The following is a 15563-nucleotide window of genomic DNA, read 5'->3' on the forward strand; positions in this document are numbered from 1 at the left end:
TCTTAAAACTTCAAAAATAAAATGAATAATTAATACATTAAGATTTCAAAATTAATTGTCCTAAAATATTTTTCTCCAAACATAAAAAAAGAACTGAAAAATATTTCTCGAGTAAATTATTTTTCAAAAACATTGAAAACTCTTTTATGATCATTATTAAACTTTAAAAGCAAATCAAGTTTCATTTGGGGTAAATATTCAATTTTTAATCATGAATTGGTCAAACTCAAAACATAAAATTCCAAATATCAGAACTTCTATACAGTACATCGGGCCAGGGCAAGGGCCAGGTCCAAGCCCAAAATGAGCGCAGCATGATTTGGGGAAGGAAAAATAAGAAAAATAACTGAGATAATAGAAAAACCTACGAGGGGAGAAGTAACAATTTCACTATATTTGCTATTGACATGCAGCGTCAGTGAACAAGACCTACTGTTAGATCACTAGCTTGTTAACAAGAACATTAAGAACTGCACCTACACCGAAAAAATGGGGGCAGTTCATAAGGAGTGATCAACGTATAGTATGAACAGAAAAACATCTGCTTTATATACACAAATCAAAATAGCAGATGGTGTGAACGTCTCTCCAGTCTGAATGAATTAAAATGTACTCAACATGACTGGCCTCTTAAGACCCATTATCATCTCCGGTTCCCTCGGAAACTATATTTTGCTGTTGATTGCCATCCCCAGTTCCCTCCAAAACCAAATTTTGCCACTTGCTGCCATCCCCAGTTCCCTCTGAAACAGAATTTTGCCACTTGCTGTCATCCCCAGTTCTCTCTGAAACTACATTTTGCTGTTGATTGCCCTCCCCAGTTCCCTCTGAAACAGAATTTTGCCACTTGCTATCATCCCCAGTTCTCTCTGAAACTACATTTTGCAGCTGGATGCCTCTGGAGCGAGGTCTGGCGAAATATTTTCCATTGAATTCCTCAGCCAAGTCAGGATATTTACCCTTGACAAAGTTCTCAAGGCATTTACGGTAGGAAAAATCCTGTTCGCAACCATCAGTTGAAACTACATAAAAGCACCTGGTATCCTGGAAACTGCTGTGCTTGTTAACCTGTTACATACAACCCAATTTGTACTGGCAATTATACACACAACTTTCAACTAATGCAAGGATGTCTTTAAGCATTCCTAATTACAATGTAAAATGCTCATCTGCTTCGTCTCAGAATAAGAAATAAAAGATATATAGTTTTTAATTGACGTTTCTTATGCATTAGGTGGTTCAGAATGTGACCACATTTAAGAAGAAGATTTTCCAACTAGAGCTCATCCATTGAGTTAAGAATATTCTTTGAAAAGCATTGACAAACAGCTTTCCTTTTTGATATAAATATTACATGAAATTTAATTGGAAAAGCTTTCTATATATGTAAATAATTTATTTCATTCAAAACCAGGGGGAAAAGCATCATAAATCTAATGTGGCACGAGAAAACAGAAGATCATTTTCAAAGATTAAAAATAAAAGTAATGATAATTTAAAAACACAGCCACAAGGAGGCAAAAAAGTGTAGTTAATAAATACATACTGTAAGATGATCAATGCCAGCACCCATTTTTGCCGCTTTATCTGGATGATAGTTGAAGACATTATCAAGTATATATGACTGGTCAGCAGCAGATAACGTATCCCCATCATTGTACCTACAAAAAAGAATTTCCTACTTAGAGAATTTAAAAGGATAGAATAATGCAGAATAGGACGCAGACAATATGCACAAAATCGAATTAAAGGGGTTTGCCATCAAGTGTTCTGCGTCATGTTAGAAAAAATGCTGTACTATAATAGACAAGGTGATAACTGGACCATACTTACACAGGAATTTAAGCATACAATATAATAAAACATACCCAGAGTGATGCATTATTCTTCTGATAGCAAGCATTAATGGCTCAATTTCAGAGAGAATATCCTGCTCTTGCGAAGTAAACATGTCCAACCTTTGTCTAGTTACTGTATATATTCCACCCACACTAGAATCATCATTGACAATTCCTGGTGATTTAGCAGGACGGTTCTTACTTTTCCAATCTGGATTTGAACCCCATCCTCTGGATCCTTCAGCACGGTTTTTCTTAAATTCTCCACTCTGCTGTCCCCACTGTTTTCTTTCGCTTCCATGGGTGGCTCCTGCATTTGGCAGACCCCACCCCTTGGAACTTGCTGCTTTAACTGACTCTTTGGGTGAGCCCCAGCCTTGTGAAACGTCAGGTGATTTGGGTTTTCCCCACTGTCGTGGTCTTTCACCTCCTTCACTACCTTCGGCATTAGGCATGCCCCAACCCTGGGAACTTCCTGCTTTCACCGATTCTTTGGGAGAGCCCCAGCTTTGTGAAACTTCAGATGACTTGGATTTCCCCCACTGCTGCTGTCTTTCACTTCCATCACCACCTCCTGCATTTTCCAGGTCCCAACCAGCCGCTTTAACTGGCTCCTTAGATGGGCCCCAACCATGTGAAGCTTCAGGTGACTTGGGTTTCTCCCACTGCTGCTGTCTTTTAGTTGCATCACTGCCCCCTGCATTTGGCTGGTTCCAACCTGCTGCTTTAACTGGCTCATTGGACGAGCCCCAACCATGTGAACCTTCAGGTGGCTTTGACTTGCCCCACTGTGGTTGTATTTCACTTCCATTGCTCCCACCTGCTTTTGGCAGGTCCCAACCACGCAAACTTCCAGCATTAACTGGCTCTTTAGGTGTGCCCCAACTGAGTGAAACCTGAGGTGACTTGGGTTTCCCCCAACTATTGTCATCAACTTCAGCCCTTCTTCCCCAGGCAGCACCAGCATCATGATCACCAGGCCTCCCAGTTTCTTCTTGAGCTTTCCGTCCATGATCATCAGGCACTTCATTTTTCCTTGTTTCCCAACCAGACCAAGAGTCTGGCTCGGGTACACTTTTCGGAGTACCTCCACTGATATTTGTTTGCCAAGCAGCTTTAGTATCCCAACCAATAGAATGCTCAGATTCTTCTTGCACTTTTTTAGCAGGGACATCAGATGATTCTGTCTTCCTTGTTCCCCAACCTGACCAAGAGTCTGTCTCAGCTACATTATTTTCTGCCTTGCCATTGGCTTGTGCCTGCCAACCACCTGCAGTATCCCAACTATTGGACTTGTCTGATTCCTCATGGGCTTTTGTGGAGAGGGCATTTTGCGTTTCAGCTGCATTCCTTCCCCACCCAGACCAAGAATTTTCCTTGTCAGTTTCCATATTTTTATCACCACCCCAATTTCCACCACTACTGGATCCATTCACTGCATATGAAGCCTTTTCCCAATCAGCAGGTTGATTGTCTAAGCAATTCTGAAATTCAGCCCTGTCTTCAAAGGTGGGCTTATCAGAACCAAAATTGTGCTCTGGGGATAGGTTCCAGTCATCCATTCCATCATCTAGCATAAGATCATCAACATCTGCACCTAAACAGGCAGTTGATTCTTCTCCATTTGCACTGCATCTCACCATATTTAGAAATTCATACACATCTATGCTACCCTCTTGATCCAAACAGGCCTGTAAAAGAGAAACAGTGACATTCAAATGACATCTGTGGGAAATTCTTGTGAAGCATGACCTGCCATTCCTATTACTAAGACAGCTTCTATAAATCAACTAAAAAAATGGAAATCAATACCTCCTTCTTATCCCAGAGCACATCAAATCGTGATCCCGTACCTACCGCCACATTTTTACCCCAAGAACAAGATGCAACTATGCTAGATAAAGTATCGACATGACACTTCTCTGCCGCTCGCTCAAAACATTTTCTTGGTGTCTGTCACAATTCACAAGGACGGTCCATTCAGCAAATTGCTCCGGAAACTCTAAAGAAATTATAAAAATAATGCGAGAGTACTTACAAAGAGTGTTGCATCAGTAAATGGTACTTGGACATCCAATGAGCGAGATAATGATTTGTAACCGCCAGAATTGAATCCAACCAAATTCCCAGCACACGTCATGCTATTTGCCAGGAGTATGAGATGCTCCTTCAGCACACCTTTTGCCACTATTGTCACTGAGGTTGAGAGGCGCTGCAAAATCAACAAAAAATTGCAGCTTTTCAAATAACTCGTATAAATGCACAAATTAACACCATTGATCGTTACTAGGAAAGCTATCTGCTAAATAATAAAAAACAAAACATATTAATTGAGGAAAAGGACATTGATCAGCCGGAGGAACCCAGAAACTACAGCAGAAAGAAAGGAAACAAAAATAAACAAAATAATGCTTAGTCAAAAAGATAAGGCAGTGCAACCCAGGATTTACAGTAAAAATGTAACATTAAAAATCAAAACTATAAGTATACCCAACCCACCACAGAAGGTCAATGGCAGGTTAAGCAATCCCTCAACCTTAAAATAGACATACTAATAGACATGTGAAGCAATTTCAGCCATCAATGCTGGACATCCAAATTGTCCCATGGAATCTCCCGGGCCTTCATCCTTTCAGGGTTCTCTTCCCATACAAATATTTAGTTCCTTATATCCGTTGTCCTATCTCATGCAATATGCATAAAAAAATAATAGGAGCAGCAAGAAAAGAAATTGGTGTTCATGTCCTGATGCAGATGAAAACACTTGGCTTTGTGAACCCTCAGTCAATCAGAACAGATGCAGTAGATTGACGCAAACTATGCACCAGTATTCTAGTAGACAGTAGTTACACAAGATAAATAGAGGTAAAATGCATCTATTATATCCCCCTATACAATTGAGGGGTGATGTGTCTGTCTGCATGTTAGAGAGGAAAAAGAGAATGAACATCCAAATAGTTATCTATAGACTGCACCACATGCAAATTTAGAAATATAAAAGCAGGTAAAAATAGAAAGAAAGAAAAAGAAAAGGAGAAGGATGATACCTGAACAGCTTGATCAAATGCACAAGAAACTCCCAACAATTCTTGAATTTGTTTAATAGCATATGGTATAGAGCGTGTGGTATCAATCAAATGCAGAACAGGAAGACATGAATCTAGGACAATTCTCCATGCATCACCACTTTGTTTCACAGCCGATTTCTCAATAACAACATCAAGTGCCAGCTCTCCCTTCTGAGTCCTGGAAGGGTTTCTTATCCAAGTAGTTGTATCTGGACTAATCCAAGTAATGTTTGCATTTGAAATTCGATGATCACCTGTCCATTTGGGAGATAAGTAGACCTATCAGTAAAGATGAAATCTAAAAATCTTGTCATTTCATATAGATTATAGACCCATATAATCTTACAGCAGAATTTTGAATTACCACATAATATGAAACAGGACCATGGAACTAACAAAATTACATCCTGCAAAAATACGACCCTTTAGAGTTCTTGCATATTAATTTTTGGAAGTTTGTATTACACAAATTCTTCGTTAACTATGGGCAAGGGAGTGGGTTATGGGAAGAAAAACATGATGAAAACTAACAAGGAAGCGAACTTTTGTTGCATAAGTGGCCTTGATGGGAAGTGGCAGAATGTCATCCTGTGAGAAACTATCAGTCATAAATTCCCCAGTGAGTCTATTTTCATTCAACTAGAATCATGAAGCATACAATAAAAGTTGAAGAACTTGATTGAAGAAATAAAATTGTCATCAGCTGATATTTAAGTGTAGAAAAATGAGAACCATTTCTCCCTGGACTGCTTATCCCTCATTCTATTCAACTTCTAGTTTGTTGGGAGATATTCATACAAGTTCAATAATTTAGAAGGAAAATTAAATCTAGTTTGATTTGAAGATTCAACGGGTTCCCAGGTATGTAAAGAAAGTCAGAGATAATGCAACAAAAGACGCAATAGTAATTTTTTCTTTTTTTTTATTTTTTATGATGCAGTCAACCACAAACCACTGTAGATAAAGTGCTGTACATCCCCCCCCCCCCCCCCCTTCTCCTAGAGCCTTTTGAATCAAGCATTTCTATCCAAAAGAGAAAAAGCATGTAATATTATTTGCTGCACAAAATACATTTCCAAAAAGCAAGAAGAAAACAGATAAATAACTTCACACCTCTGAAGCTAATTGCAACCACTTCTTAATCAAGGTCCAATAGGAACATAAAACCAATATCATGAAATGCATAAAACCAACTACCTTTGATGACTGTCTCCAAAAGAACTGGGCAAATCATATCAGCAAAAAGATTTGAAATTCTCTCTATACGAATATCACTATCTTGCCAAAAGAATGTCAAACATGGCGAGCCAGACCATTCATCAGCACAAGATTCCTGGAAAGAGCAACATTGACTACAAAGAAGGAAGCATAAATAAAACGAGGCAATAAAGTTATCAGTTTCAAATGCATGAATTGGATTTGCAAATAGAACCACTATGTGCAGAACAATAAACAAGAAGAACAGACAGAAAATAAACACAATAAATAAATATGTCATGCAAACAACAAGCATAGTATTAGTAATAAACAAGTAGCAAACAGACACAGAATAAACATAATCAATTAAAAAATGTGCGCAAACAACCCAGGGTGCCAAGGCACAACTAAAATCAATTGCAATAACTGTATCTGGCAATAGATACACTCTATTTTCTCAAGAAGGTTCCTTCAGGATCCAATTCCTAGATCCAAAAAGCATAGGAAGACTTCGTGGGTAAAAATGCCCTCTAGCAAGAGCTGACGTGATATTGTGGCTAGTACTTATGACTACAGTAGAATTTATGGTTTTTGCCTCTATGTTACTTGTTTGATATCTTCTCGTCCTTGTTGCTTCACCTTCTTCATTCTATTAATTTGCTCATGATAATATTAGTAATGACCAGGAAGAGGAGACATGATCACAGTCAAGTAACCAAAAGAAACAAAGAGCATGGAGACATTCCGATAAAAGAGAAGTAGGTCGAGGATTTCCAATACATCACAGAAACAGTTAACTGAAGAAAAAACATAACATGAAAGGATTCCCAAGCAAAACCTACAGGCCAAGAGAATGGGAGAGTATTCCCAAACATAGGAAGGAAAGTCACTTCATGATTCAAAGATTTAGGCTCTTGAAAAAATTACGAAGAGAAAAGTGAATTCAAGGTAGATGCTATGGCCCATTACCACCCTCTAAAAAATGCTTTAAAATCTACAAGATGTATAGCATATTAGATATAAATATTTTCTACGAAAACAAAACCATCAAGAGTAAGGGTGTTTTCATTGTAGAGAAGGGCGAGGAATTAAATGCAAAAATTGCCAATAAAAGAAAACAACTGCAGAGTTTTTTATAAAATGACAAAAAAAAAAAGTGAAGGCATCAAAATGTAGAAGCTTAAGTTACAAATAAGAACCCAAAAGACAAGTTAGTATAACATGATGCGTAGAAAAGCTAGTGCAAAAAAGGGAACGCAGATACCATGACTTTTAAGTCAAAAATGAAGTAATCTCAACAATAAGATATGGCACATTTTGATATAAGAAAACCAGCCTATATATTCAATAACAAATACAGCAAAGACACACTAGACTAGGAAGCCATTTAATCCAAAAAAGCAAAAATTTTGGATCACAATAATAATTATATACAATTAACAGAAAAGAAAGCCAACTATTCTGCAAGTTCCGCCAACCAGATGCATCTCCCATGAAAAGAAAAAAGTACTCGTAAGAATCACTTAACAAATCAAGTTTTTTCCATATCCCATACAATGCTTTTACCTCTCTGTACCACTACTTATAAATGTAACAAAATCAGAACAATTCGACATGACTTTCATATTATTATCTCACTATTTTATCATCTGATTAAATATCAAGACAATGTGTTGTTTACTGAGACCTAACTGATTTTGCAACAGAAAAAGAGACAGCTAAAGTTCAAAAAGCATTTGAGAAACCACTTTGCTTCAAGATGATATGCCATCTCATCTCATAGGAATATTGCAACTATATGGTGTTTCATGATAAAAACTAACCACAAACTATGAAGGTATCCAAAAAAAAAACAAACCTGGCAGACACCTCTATCCTTTTAAAAAAGAGAGCTAATTTTTTCTTCTTTCGAAAAAAATTGACAGTCTCTGTGCACTTCTGATGAATAACTTCCATGCTAACCTTCAAATTTTCCAACTTCATCTGTATAGAAAGGCTTCAATCACTAACAAAAAATAATTACTTTTGGCAAACAACCAAGGAATTATAGATAACGTATGCCTAAAGTTTTAGGACTCAAATACTAAACCTTATCAAGATGAATATGACCAGCAAGGCCCACATCCGCTATGGTGTGCTGTCTCTTGTATCTGTTAGTAAGAAGCCATCAGGGCATAATATTAGATGCATTAAAAATAAAAAAGAGAGACTGAGAGAAACAAGAGTATACATTAGATAGAGCTAGATACGCGATTTTATGATGTATTGGTAGCAAAGAGTGTCACATCAATAAAAAAAAGCATTTCAGAAAAAATAGTCTTTGAAGTTTGAACCAAAATAATAAGCAATTCAATAAACATCCTTTCTTTTTTAAAAGAATAGCAGCTGACTTATTTTCAACATCTCCAAACAAAATCTGTTGGCTCGCTGGCTACTCATGTATATTAAGCTACACATGGTATAGCAGTTATTTATACCTCTATCAGAATGCCTTTATAGGCTGCTTAGCAATTTTAAGAAATAGAGAAATTCAGAAGTAAAGAACTTACTCGATCATAAAATGGTTTGCAATGTCCTTAAGAATGACTTTCTGCAAATGATTCTTCACCTTGTAGGCTGCTTTTTCCTGACAGTAATTTCTCCCACAACCACAATCATTCAAGTACAAAATGATGCGGCGATCAGTGAGATCATTCTTAAAATTAACTCTGCAGAGAAGTATTTCCTGAAGAGAAGTAAAAACAATATGGAGAAGCATCACATGCACTATGAAATATAGCAAAACCCATAGTTATAACAAAAAATTTTGTTTACAATGAACACTGATTACCTTCATCAGCTCCCAAGAAGAATTGCTACTGGGAGTGGAATCAAGAACTGCCTTGTATGCAGGATTGGACATTGCAGTTGCAGCTAACACACCAACTGGTTCACCAGCAGGGAATAAACTCTGTGCCTTAATCCCAGCCTTTACTCCATATTCAAACTGGATTATTGAATTGCTGCATACATTCCTCACAGTTCCATCATAACAGATAACAACATCTCGAAGGATGGCCATTAAGTTCTTGAATAATGTCCCAGGTTCAGATAATCCTCTTGATGAGCGAACAATAACCTCTCTCGTAGATATTGAATGAACCATCTCCTCATAGGGATCCAACCCGTGAAAAAAACAGCTCTGAATTAATCCATATTGTGCAGATGGATACTCAACTACCTCAGAGGGATATTTTCTCTCAAAATGAGAAACCATGTCCTCAACCAAAGTCTTAGAATAGAACTTTCCTCTATCTGAAATTTGCAAGCCCAAGAAGCCAATTTGTTGGACCACCTTAGTCATGGCTGAATCACTCTTGTAATCAATCAAATCACCTATGGAAGATGACCTCACAATAAATTCCGCAACACGAAGTTTCACCTGCCGGATGTGATTTTCCAATTGCAACTCCACTAGCTCATTATAGGTTGATCTTAATTGACTTAACAAAGGAGAAATAACCTTAAAATCTTTATGTATACTTTCAATGACAGCCCTAGATATGTATAAGTCCTCCAAACAAACACTAAATCCTTCAGAAAACAAATTCTCCATTAACAAAGGCTGTAAAGAATTGAAGAACTTGAAAACTGCATCAGGACCTTTCTCAAAAAAAATTGAGATCACAATTTCATTAATAACACTTTGTACAACATCCCTGCTGAAATCAATCTTTATTATGTCACCTTTACTGATAAAGTATCTTTCACCAGTGCAGTCAAACTGAGAAGGCAAAGCAGTCTGCAATATCTGCAGAACAGTCCAGATTGGGTCAGAGTAGGGAACTTTCCACAGAGTTGGCTGTGGCAAAGAAAATGACACAAACATAGCTAATTGCTGAGCAGCTGCTCTGTCCAAGAAGTATGCCTTAAACATGCTCTTCAATGACAAAAGAGAATCAGTGGTCAGTTGCAAATTCAGATTCCCACTATGAGAGCTAAGCAATTGTTTCTCTACTGAAAACAGCTCCAATACTTCAGCTTTTGCAGCAAGGGACTGGGGATAGAATAGATGAACACAATCACCATCAAAATCAGCACTCAGAGGCCCACATATTAGAGGATTGATTTTCACCGTATGATCATCATGCACATACACTGAAAGTGCTTGCAAAGAATGCTTGTGTGTTGTTGGGGGTCGATTAATGAACACTGTATCTCCATCCATAATTCGCCGATGCACAACCTGACCAGGTCGAAGAAATGTATGTCCCTTGGAACCATCCCTGAGCGAATATGTGGAAGAACCGTCTCTATATGTCATGCACAATTTATTGTCCACAAGCTCTTGAAGATATTTCACATTGTGCACACTAACTCTCTCCTCAAATGTGATTCTTTGTGCAATTTCAAATGGGATACCAATTTCATTCACCCGCTTGTATGCATCGCCAGTAATCACACTACGTGAAGAGAATCCTGAGCCCTTTCTGATGAACAAAGTTCTCATTTTCTCAAGCCAAGCTTTGGTTGAGGAATCATTGGACTCCTTGTGTATCCCAAATCGTGATTCAACATCGCGAGATCCTTTTGCAGTGCCCCTAACTTGAAGGTACTGATCCACTGCTGACTGCAAATCAATTGCTTCAACTTCATGAGACTCAAAATTTGGTGAGCCAGACCTTGAACTTTTGATTATCTCCACTTGCTTAAGAACTTTCTTGAGCATTGATATAGAAAGATCCTAGAAAGTAACATGGCAGCATTAAGCACCGAATTCAATGATGAAACATAATATCTAAGAAACACAGTAGATAACCAGATTGACTCATAACTGACTCACCGAGGACATGATGCTGACACCATCTGAAATGTCTGGAACCGACAGACAATTTGGAGGAACAGGTAGATATCGCATAATATAACCCTCTTGAGGAAAGTAACCTTTTCTAGCAAGCTTTTTTCTAGTGTCCTGTGGGATTCTCTTTAGCATTTCCATCACCTGTAACATATTGCATCCAAATCTCATGTACAGGCAGAAAGGAAAAAGAAAAGTGAAAAGAATTGCATCAGGAAGCAAGTTCTTATTTCTATCCAAATTAATGCAAATAGATGCCTTACAGACAACAAAACTTGTCCTAAGTTCTAAATGAGTTGAAGGCATGAAGTCTTTTCTTTTCTAAAATTTGAAGTTTAATACAGAAACTAGTAGAGACCTGTTTACTATTATTGAAGCCAACAGAAGCATTTAAACCTCCCCCCCCCCCCAAAAAAAAAAAAAAAAATGATGCAGTGAATAAGCAACAAATTACATCCTTGAAATAATCTGATTGGAACACCTGCAGGTGCTCTCCTATGGCTGGGTGCGTATATAAAAATGAGTCAAACCAATATACATCCTCGCAAAAGAGGATAAACAGCTATATTGTAACAAAAAAATAAAAAAATAAAAAATAAAAAAAAAACAAGCATAAAGCATGATAGTACTCAAGACAAACCTCACATGGAAGTAAGGACCGAATAGTGTCATCACCACCATAATGAAAACCATATCTATCCAGGAAACTCCAGAAACCATCATTTAGTCTCATCCTAGATGGTAGCTTTAATTGCAAAAAAAGGGCTCCATCTGTTGTTTTAATCTCTTTAACAGAAATTTGTGAAGCCTCCTGAAACAAATATGAAAAGTTTTGAGAAACAGAAACCTTTACTAATATGACAAAGTTTCTAACAAAGGAAGCTGCATGCCAAATTACAATGTCATAATAATTAAAAAAGTACAAAAACCTTTAAAAAAATAGGAAAAAGGTGGAGCAAGGTGGAGCAATCAGCGGAAACAAAAAGAAATAGAACTAAAATTCCAAAAGATAAGCCATGGACGTTGATTGGATCAAGTACAATAGCGAATGTTCTCCAAAGAAGTAACCAACTCATTTAGTAAAAATATTAACAAAGCAACCAACTCATTTCTATGTATAATTTGTAAACAGAAAGTTCCCTTCTATCTAAGGAGCAAAAATACAAAATATGTATACTCACCTCACAACATGAAAACAATCTTTCAGCCACACCATTGCTCTTGGCCTGAAACTGTAAGTATAAACTGATAAGATCAAGCTTATAAAATTAAAGCAAACTTACTAGCATATAGCATTAAAATACAAGAAGCTTATTAATGGATTGCAGCTCCAGATACATCATTGTGCTTATAAATAGCAAGAAACAGAAAGAAATATCAGCATTTTCTACTGCATTATCAAACTAATGATGGGTGCATCTTGCTTTATGCCTCTACTCTGCCTAATAAACTCAATCAACATGAAGGATAAGAAAGACTTAAAGAGAGAGAGAGAGAGAGAGAGAGAGAGAGAGAGAGAGAAAATCATTAATACCATAGAAATTCTTCCCGCGTAAAAATTTTGGAAATCAATGAAAGGGGGAAGAAATTTCAATCATAAAGTACCTTGTTTGTTTTCAGTTTCAAGCACTTTAAACATAGCAAGCTCAGCAACCTCTTTAATTCACTTATGTGGCTTGGATGATAGATCGGTATTGGCAGTTCAATATATCCAAAGTGGCCTAAAAGCGGTAAAATCAACAAAATGCTCAACTTTAAATTTCAAATAATATGCATTAGCATAATTATCTAAGTCAATTTTTTTGTGAACCTAATTAATATAATGGAACTAATACTTAGCCTTACCTTCACATTTTCCAGCTTCAGAAGTGCCACAAGACTGACATTTGCCAAATTCAAGGGGCAAACCAAGATACGGATTTGTGAGCTGACTTGAATGGTTTATCGAGCATCCACTGACGGATGCTGTAGACTGTTGAAGCATAATGAATAACAAAAATTACAAGGTATTAATATGAAAGAAACAAAAGAATTAAAATGCAATGGTAGTCAAAAAACCAGTGGATTAGAATCACAGATCAAACAAGGAAGCAAGCAAATAACATGCTTACTCTTAATTGGCTGGATGATGTTAAGTATATATTGCATGGTCAACAATCAAGCACCACACAAAGTATATTTCATGCAACATTGTTCAAACACACTTCCCTAATCGTCCCTTCCCCTCCCAAAAGTACCCTTCCATGCCCACCCCAAAAAAGAAAATAGCTAGTAGGGAATCCATCAATTAATGTCCAAATGTACTAAATATAACTATATGCATGTGTATTTTGTATCAATTTTATACAGATAAATCATTTAGGAAGACTACTATACAGAATGAGTCTATGATTTGAGTTGAAAAAAAAAAAAAAAGAAAGAAAAAAAAGAAAACAGCAAACAGCAGAACTACACTTACTATTTCCTTGGGAGTGGCCAACCCAAATCTGATACCAACTACCTCCCCATCTAAAATGGTAAATTGCACATTCTCCTCCATAGCTTTATTAGCAACTGAAATCTATGCAGAGAAACAAAAAAAGTAATGAGTTCCGGAAGAAATCTCGCAAAAAGACATTAAGGAAGGTTACAGCAATACCAAAAGAAAGTATAAGTATTAAATTCCATACACGCATCAAAATAGGTAAATGAAAAACTAGTTTTTACTAACACACCAAACAAAATTTAAAAAGAAAGAATAGATAACAATATTAGAAACAATACCAGTCTCAAAAAGAAACAAGAAGTTTCACAATTGGCCCAGCGTTTGTGTCTCAAGAAACAAATAAACATTAGGATAATGAAAACCACAAGTAAGAAGGAGGGTAAAACTTATTGGAGTTAAACCGAAATGCAGGTAAACGAAGCAAGCGAAGCATTAATGATACAGAAACCAGTTTTCTGTGAAAACTCAGGAGAAATATCATATTATTACTAGTTCATTTCAGTTCATGAGAAAATAGAAAATACATAACCCCCTACTGGTTGGCTAAAAAAATAACTACAACAAAATAATACTACCACTCTTTAAGTTCTCTAAGCTCAAAGGCCAAAGGAAAACAAAATCAGCTTTCTCAACAAACACATAAAGAAAAAAGTGAGTGCAAAACAAAAATGAGAAAAGGAATAGAAAACCCAAATAACTGCAGAATTCCGGTACTCTCTCCGTTTTTATTCAGTTGCTGTTAAAACGACAAACTCTCCTTTTACACCCCAAAACACAACGGAGCAAATGCATTTGTCATAAACGTGAGAGAGTGAAAGATAACATTTGACTCCATAGAAAAAACTGAAGAAAATAGAATAACAAACAAAACCCTAAATGTCCATTTTTTTCTTCACTTCATTCCTGAAAACGAAAACAAGTGAGCTTCAAAACGAGGAGACATTTTAAAGACAACCCATAAACCGATGTCACAGTTTTCCCTCTTACCTTCCATTTTCCCACTCTTCATCAGCTAAAAAACAATAAAAACACAAATGCAGCCACTAAGAACGAATCCCACCTGAAAATTTCCTCTCTCTGAGCTTTGACTCGGTGATTCTTACCCACGAAAACCCCAAATTAAGACTCAAATGAAACAAATACCCAAATGGGTCTGCAGAACTGAAGTAAAAATCAAAATTCGAAAAGAGAATTTTTAACGTACCATACAAATTGAGTATGTGCGCAGTGTACTGAGCGTTTTGTTCCGTTCCAAGAGTTTGTGTGAGTTGAAGAGGGAGACTCACTTGCATGCAGAGAAAATTACTCTTTTTAAAAAAAAAAAAAATTTGACTTGTCCTTTTACCTTTCGAGCGTTTTTAATTTTGGACAGCAGAGGGTATTTGGGGTTTTAGCCTTTTAAGTTTCTGTTCGAAATGACTTAAATGCCCTTGGTTAATTGTGATGAAAATGTTGGAGTTTGTTGGATAAAATGGGTTTTTCATTGACTGTTCTCTAAATGAAAGTGCAGAAATTTTCAGGTAGACCCACCCAGTAGAATTCAGAAAGAAAGCAAACTATCAAACCATGTCATTTGTTAAAATTAACCATGGTAAAGAGCTTATCGAATGCTCACACCATGTCAAAGGTTAAAAATTAACCAGGATTAGAATCTTTTTATGGGCTTGGACTAAGGATCCAACTAATTACTATCCACTTTTATAATCTATAATTAACTAATTGTTTTAATCATTAATTACTATCTCTGATCCGTAGTATTTATCACATTTTATATTTTATATTTTTTAAGAAAAATATTAAATTTATTTAAATTATAATAAATTATTAAATAAATTAATTATATTACTATTAATTTAATATAATTCTCTAAGAAAATCATTAAATTGAATTAATAATTATTTGCGATATACAAAAGATAAACAAAAATAAATTATTACTTCTTAAAATCACAAATATAATAAATATTTTAAAATAAACTATTTTTTAAAATGTGACTAATATTATAAAATGGATATAGTAATTAATTAATTGTTAAAACAATGTTATAAACAATGAGGCTTCATTTGGAAATGAAAAAGTAATAAGAAAATTATTTTTTATTGTGTAGCCATATTATTTTCTTTTAATATGAAAGGTGA

At 36.1% G+C, this 15563-nt stretch overlaps 1 protein-coding gene across 1 annotated transcript; it reads right to left on the minus strand.

Moving 5' to 3' along the window:
* Positions 1-372: 372 nt before the first annotated feature.
* Positions 373-14765, minus strand: NRPD1B (nuclear RNA polymerase D1B). The gene is made up of 18 exons (XM_020678190.3): positions 14630-14765; positions 13399-13493; positions 12786-12912; positions 12546-12661; positions 12122-12172; positions 11581-11751; positions 10926-11084; positions 8934-10826; positions 8653-8828; positions 8193-8253; positions 7962-8086; positions 6104-6258; positions 4886-5160; positions 3877-4050; positions 3651-3791; positions 1869-3529; positions 1547-1661; positions 373-1068 (listed from the first exon to the last, which is right to left on the minus strand). The coding sequence occupies exons 1-18, from the start codon at positions 14715-14717 to the stop codon at positions 631-633; spliced, it is 6021 nt and encodes a 2006-aa protein (XP_020533849.1). The 5' UTR covers positions 14718-14765; the 3' UTR covers positions 373-630.
* Between the last annotated feature and the right edge of the window lie 798 nt (positions 14766-15563).

The sequence above is a fragment of the Jatropha curcas genome, chromosome 1 (assembly GCF_041381405.1).
Source record: "Jatropha curcas cultivar XTBG-Jc1 chromosome 1, XTBG_Jcur_1.0, whole genome shotgun sequence".
Classification (NCBI taxonomy): Eukaryota; Viridiplantae; Streptophyta; class Magnoliopsida; order Malpighiales; family Euphorbiaceae; genus Jatropha; species Jatropha curcas.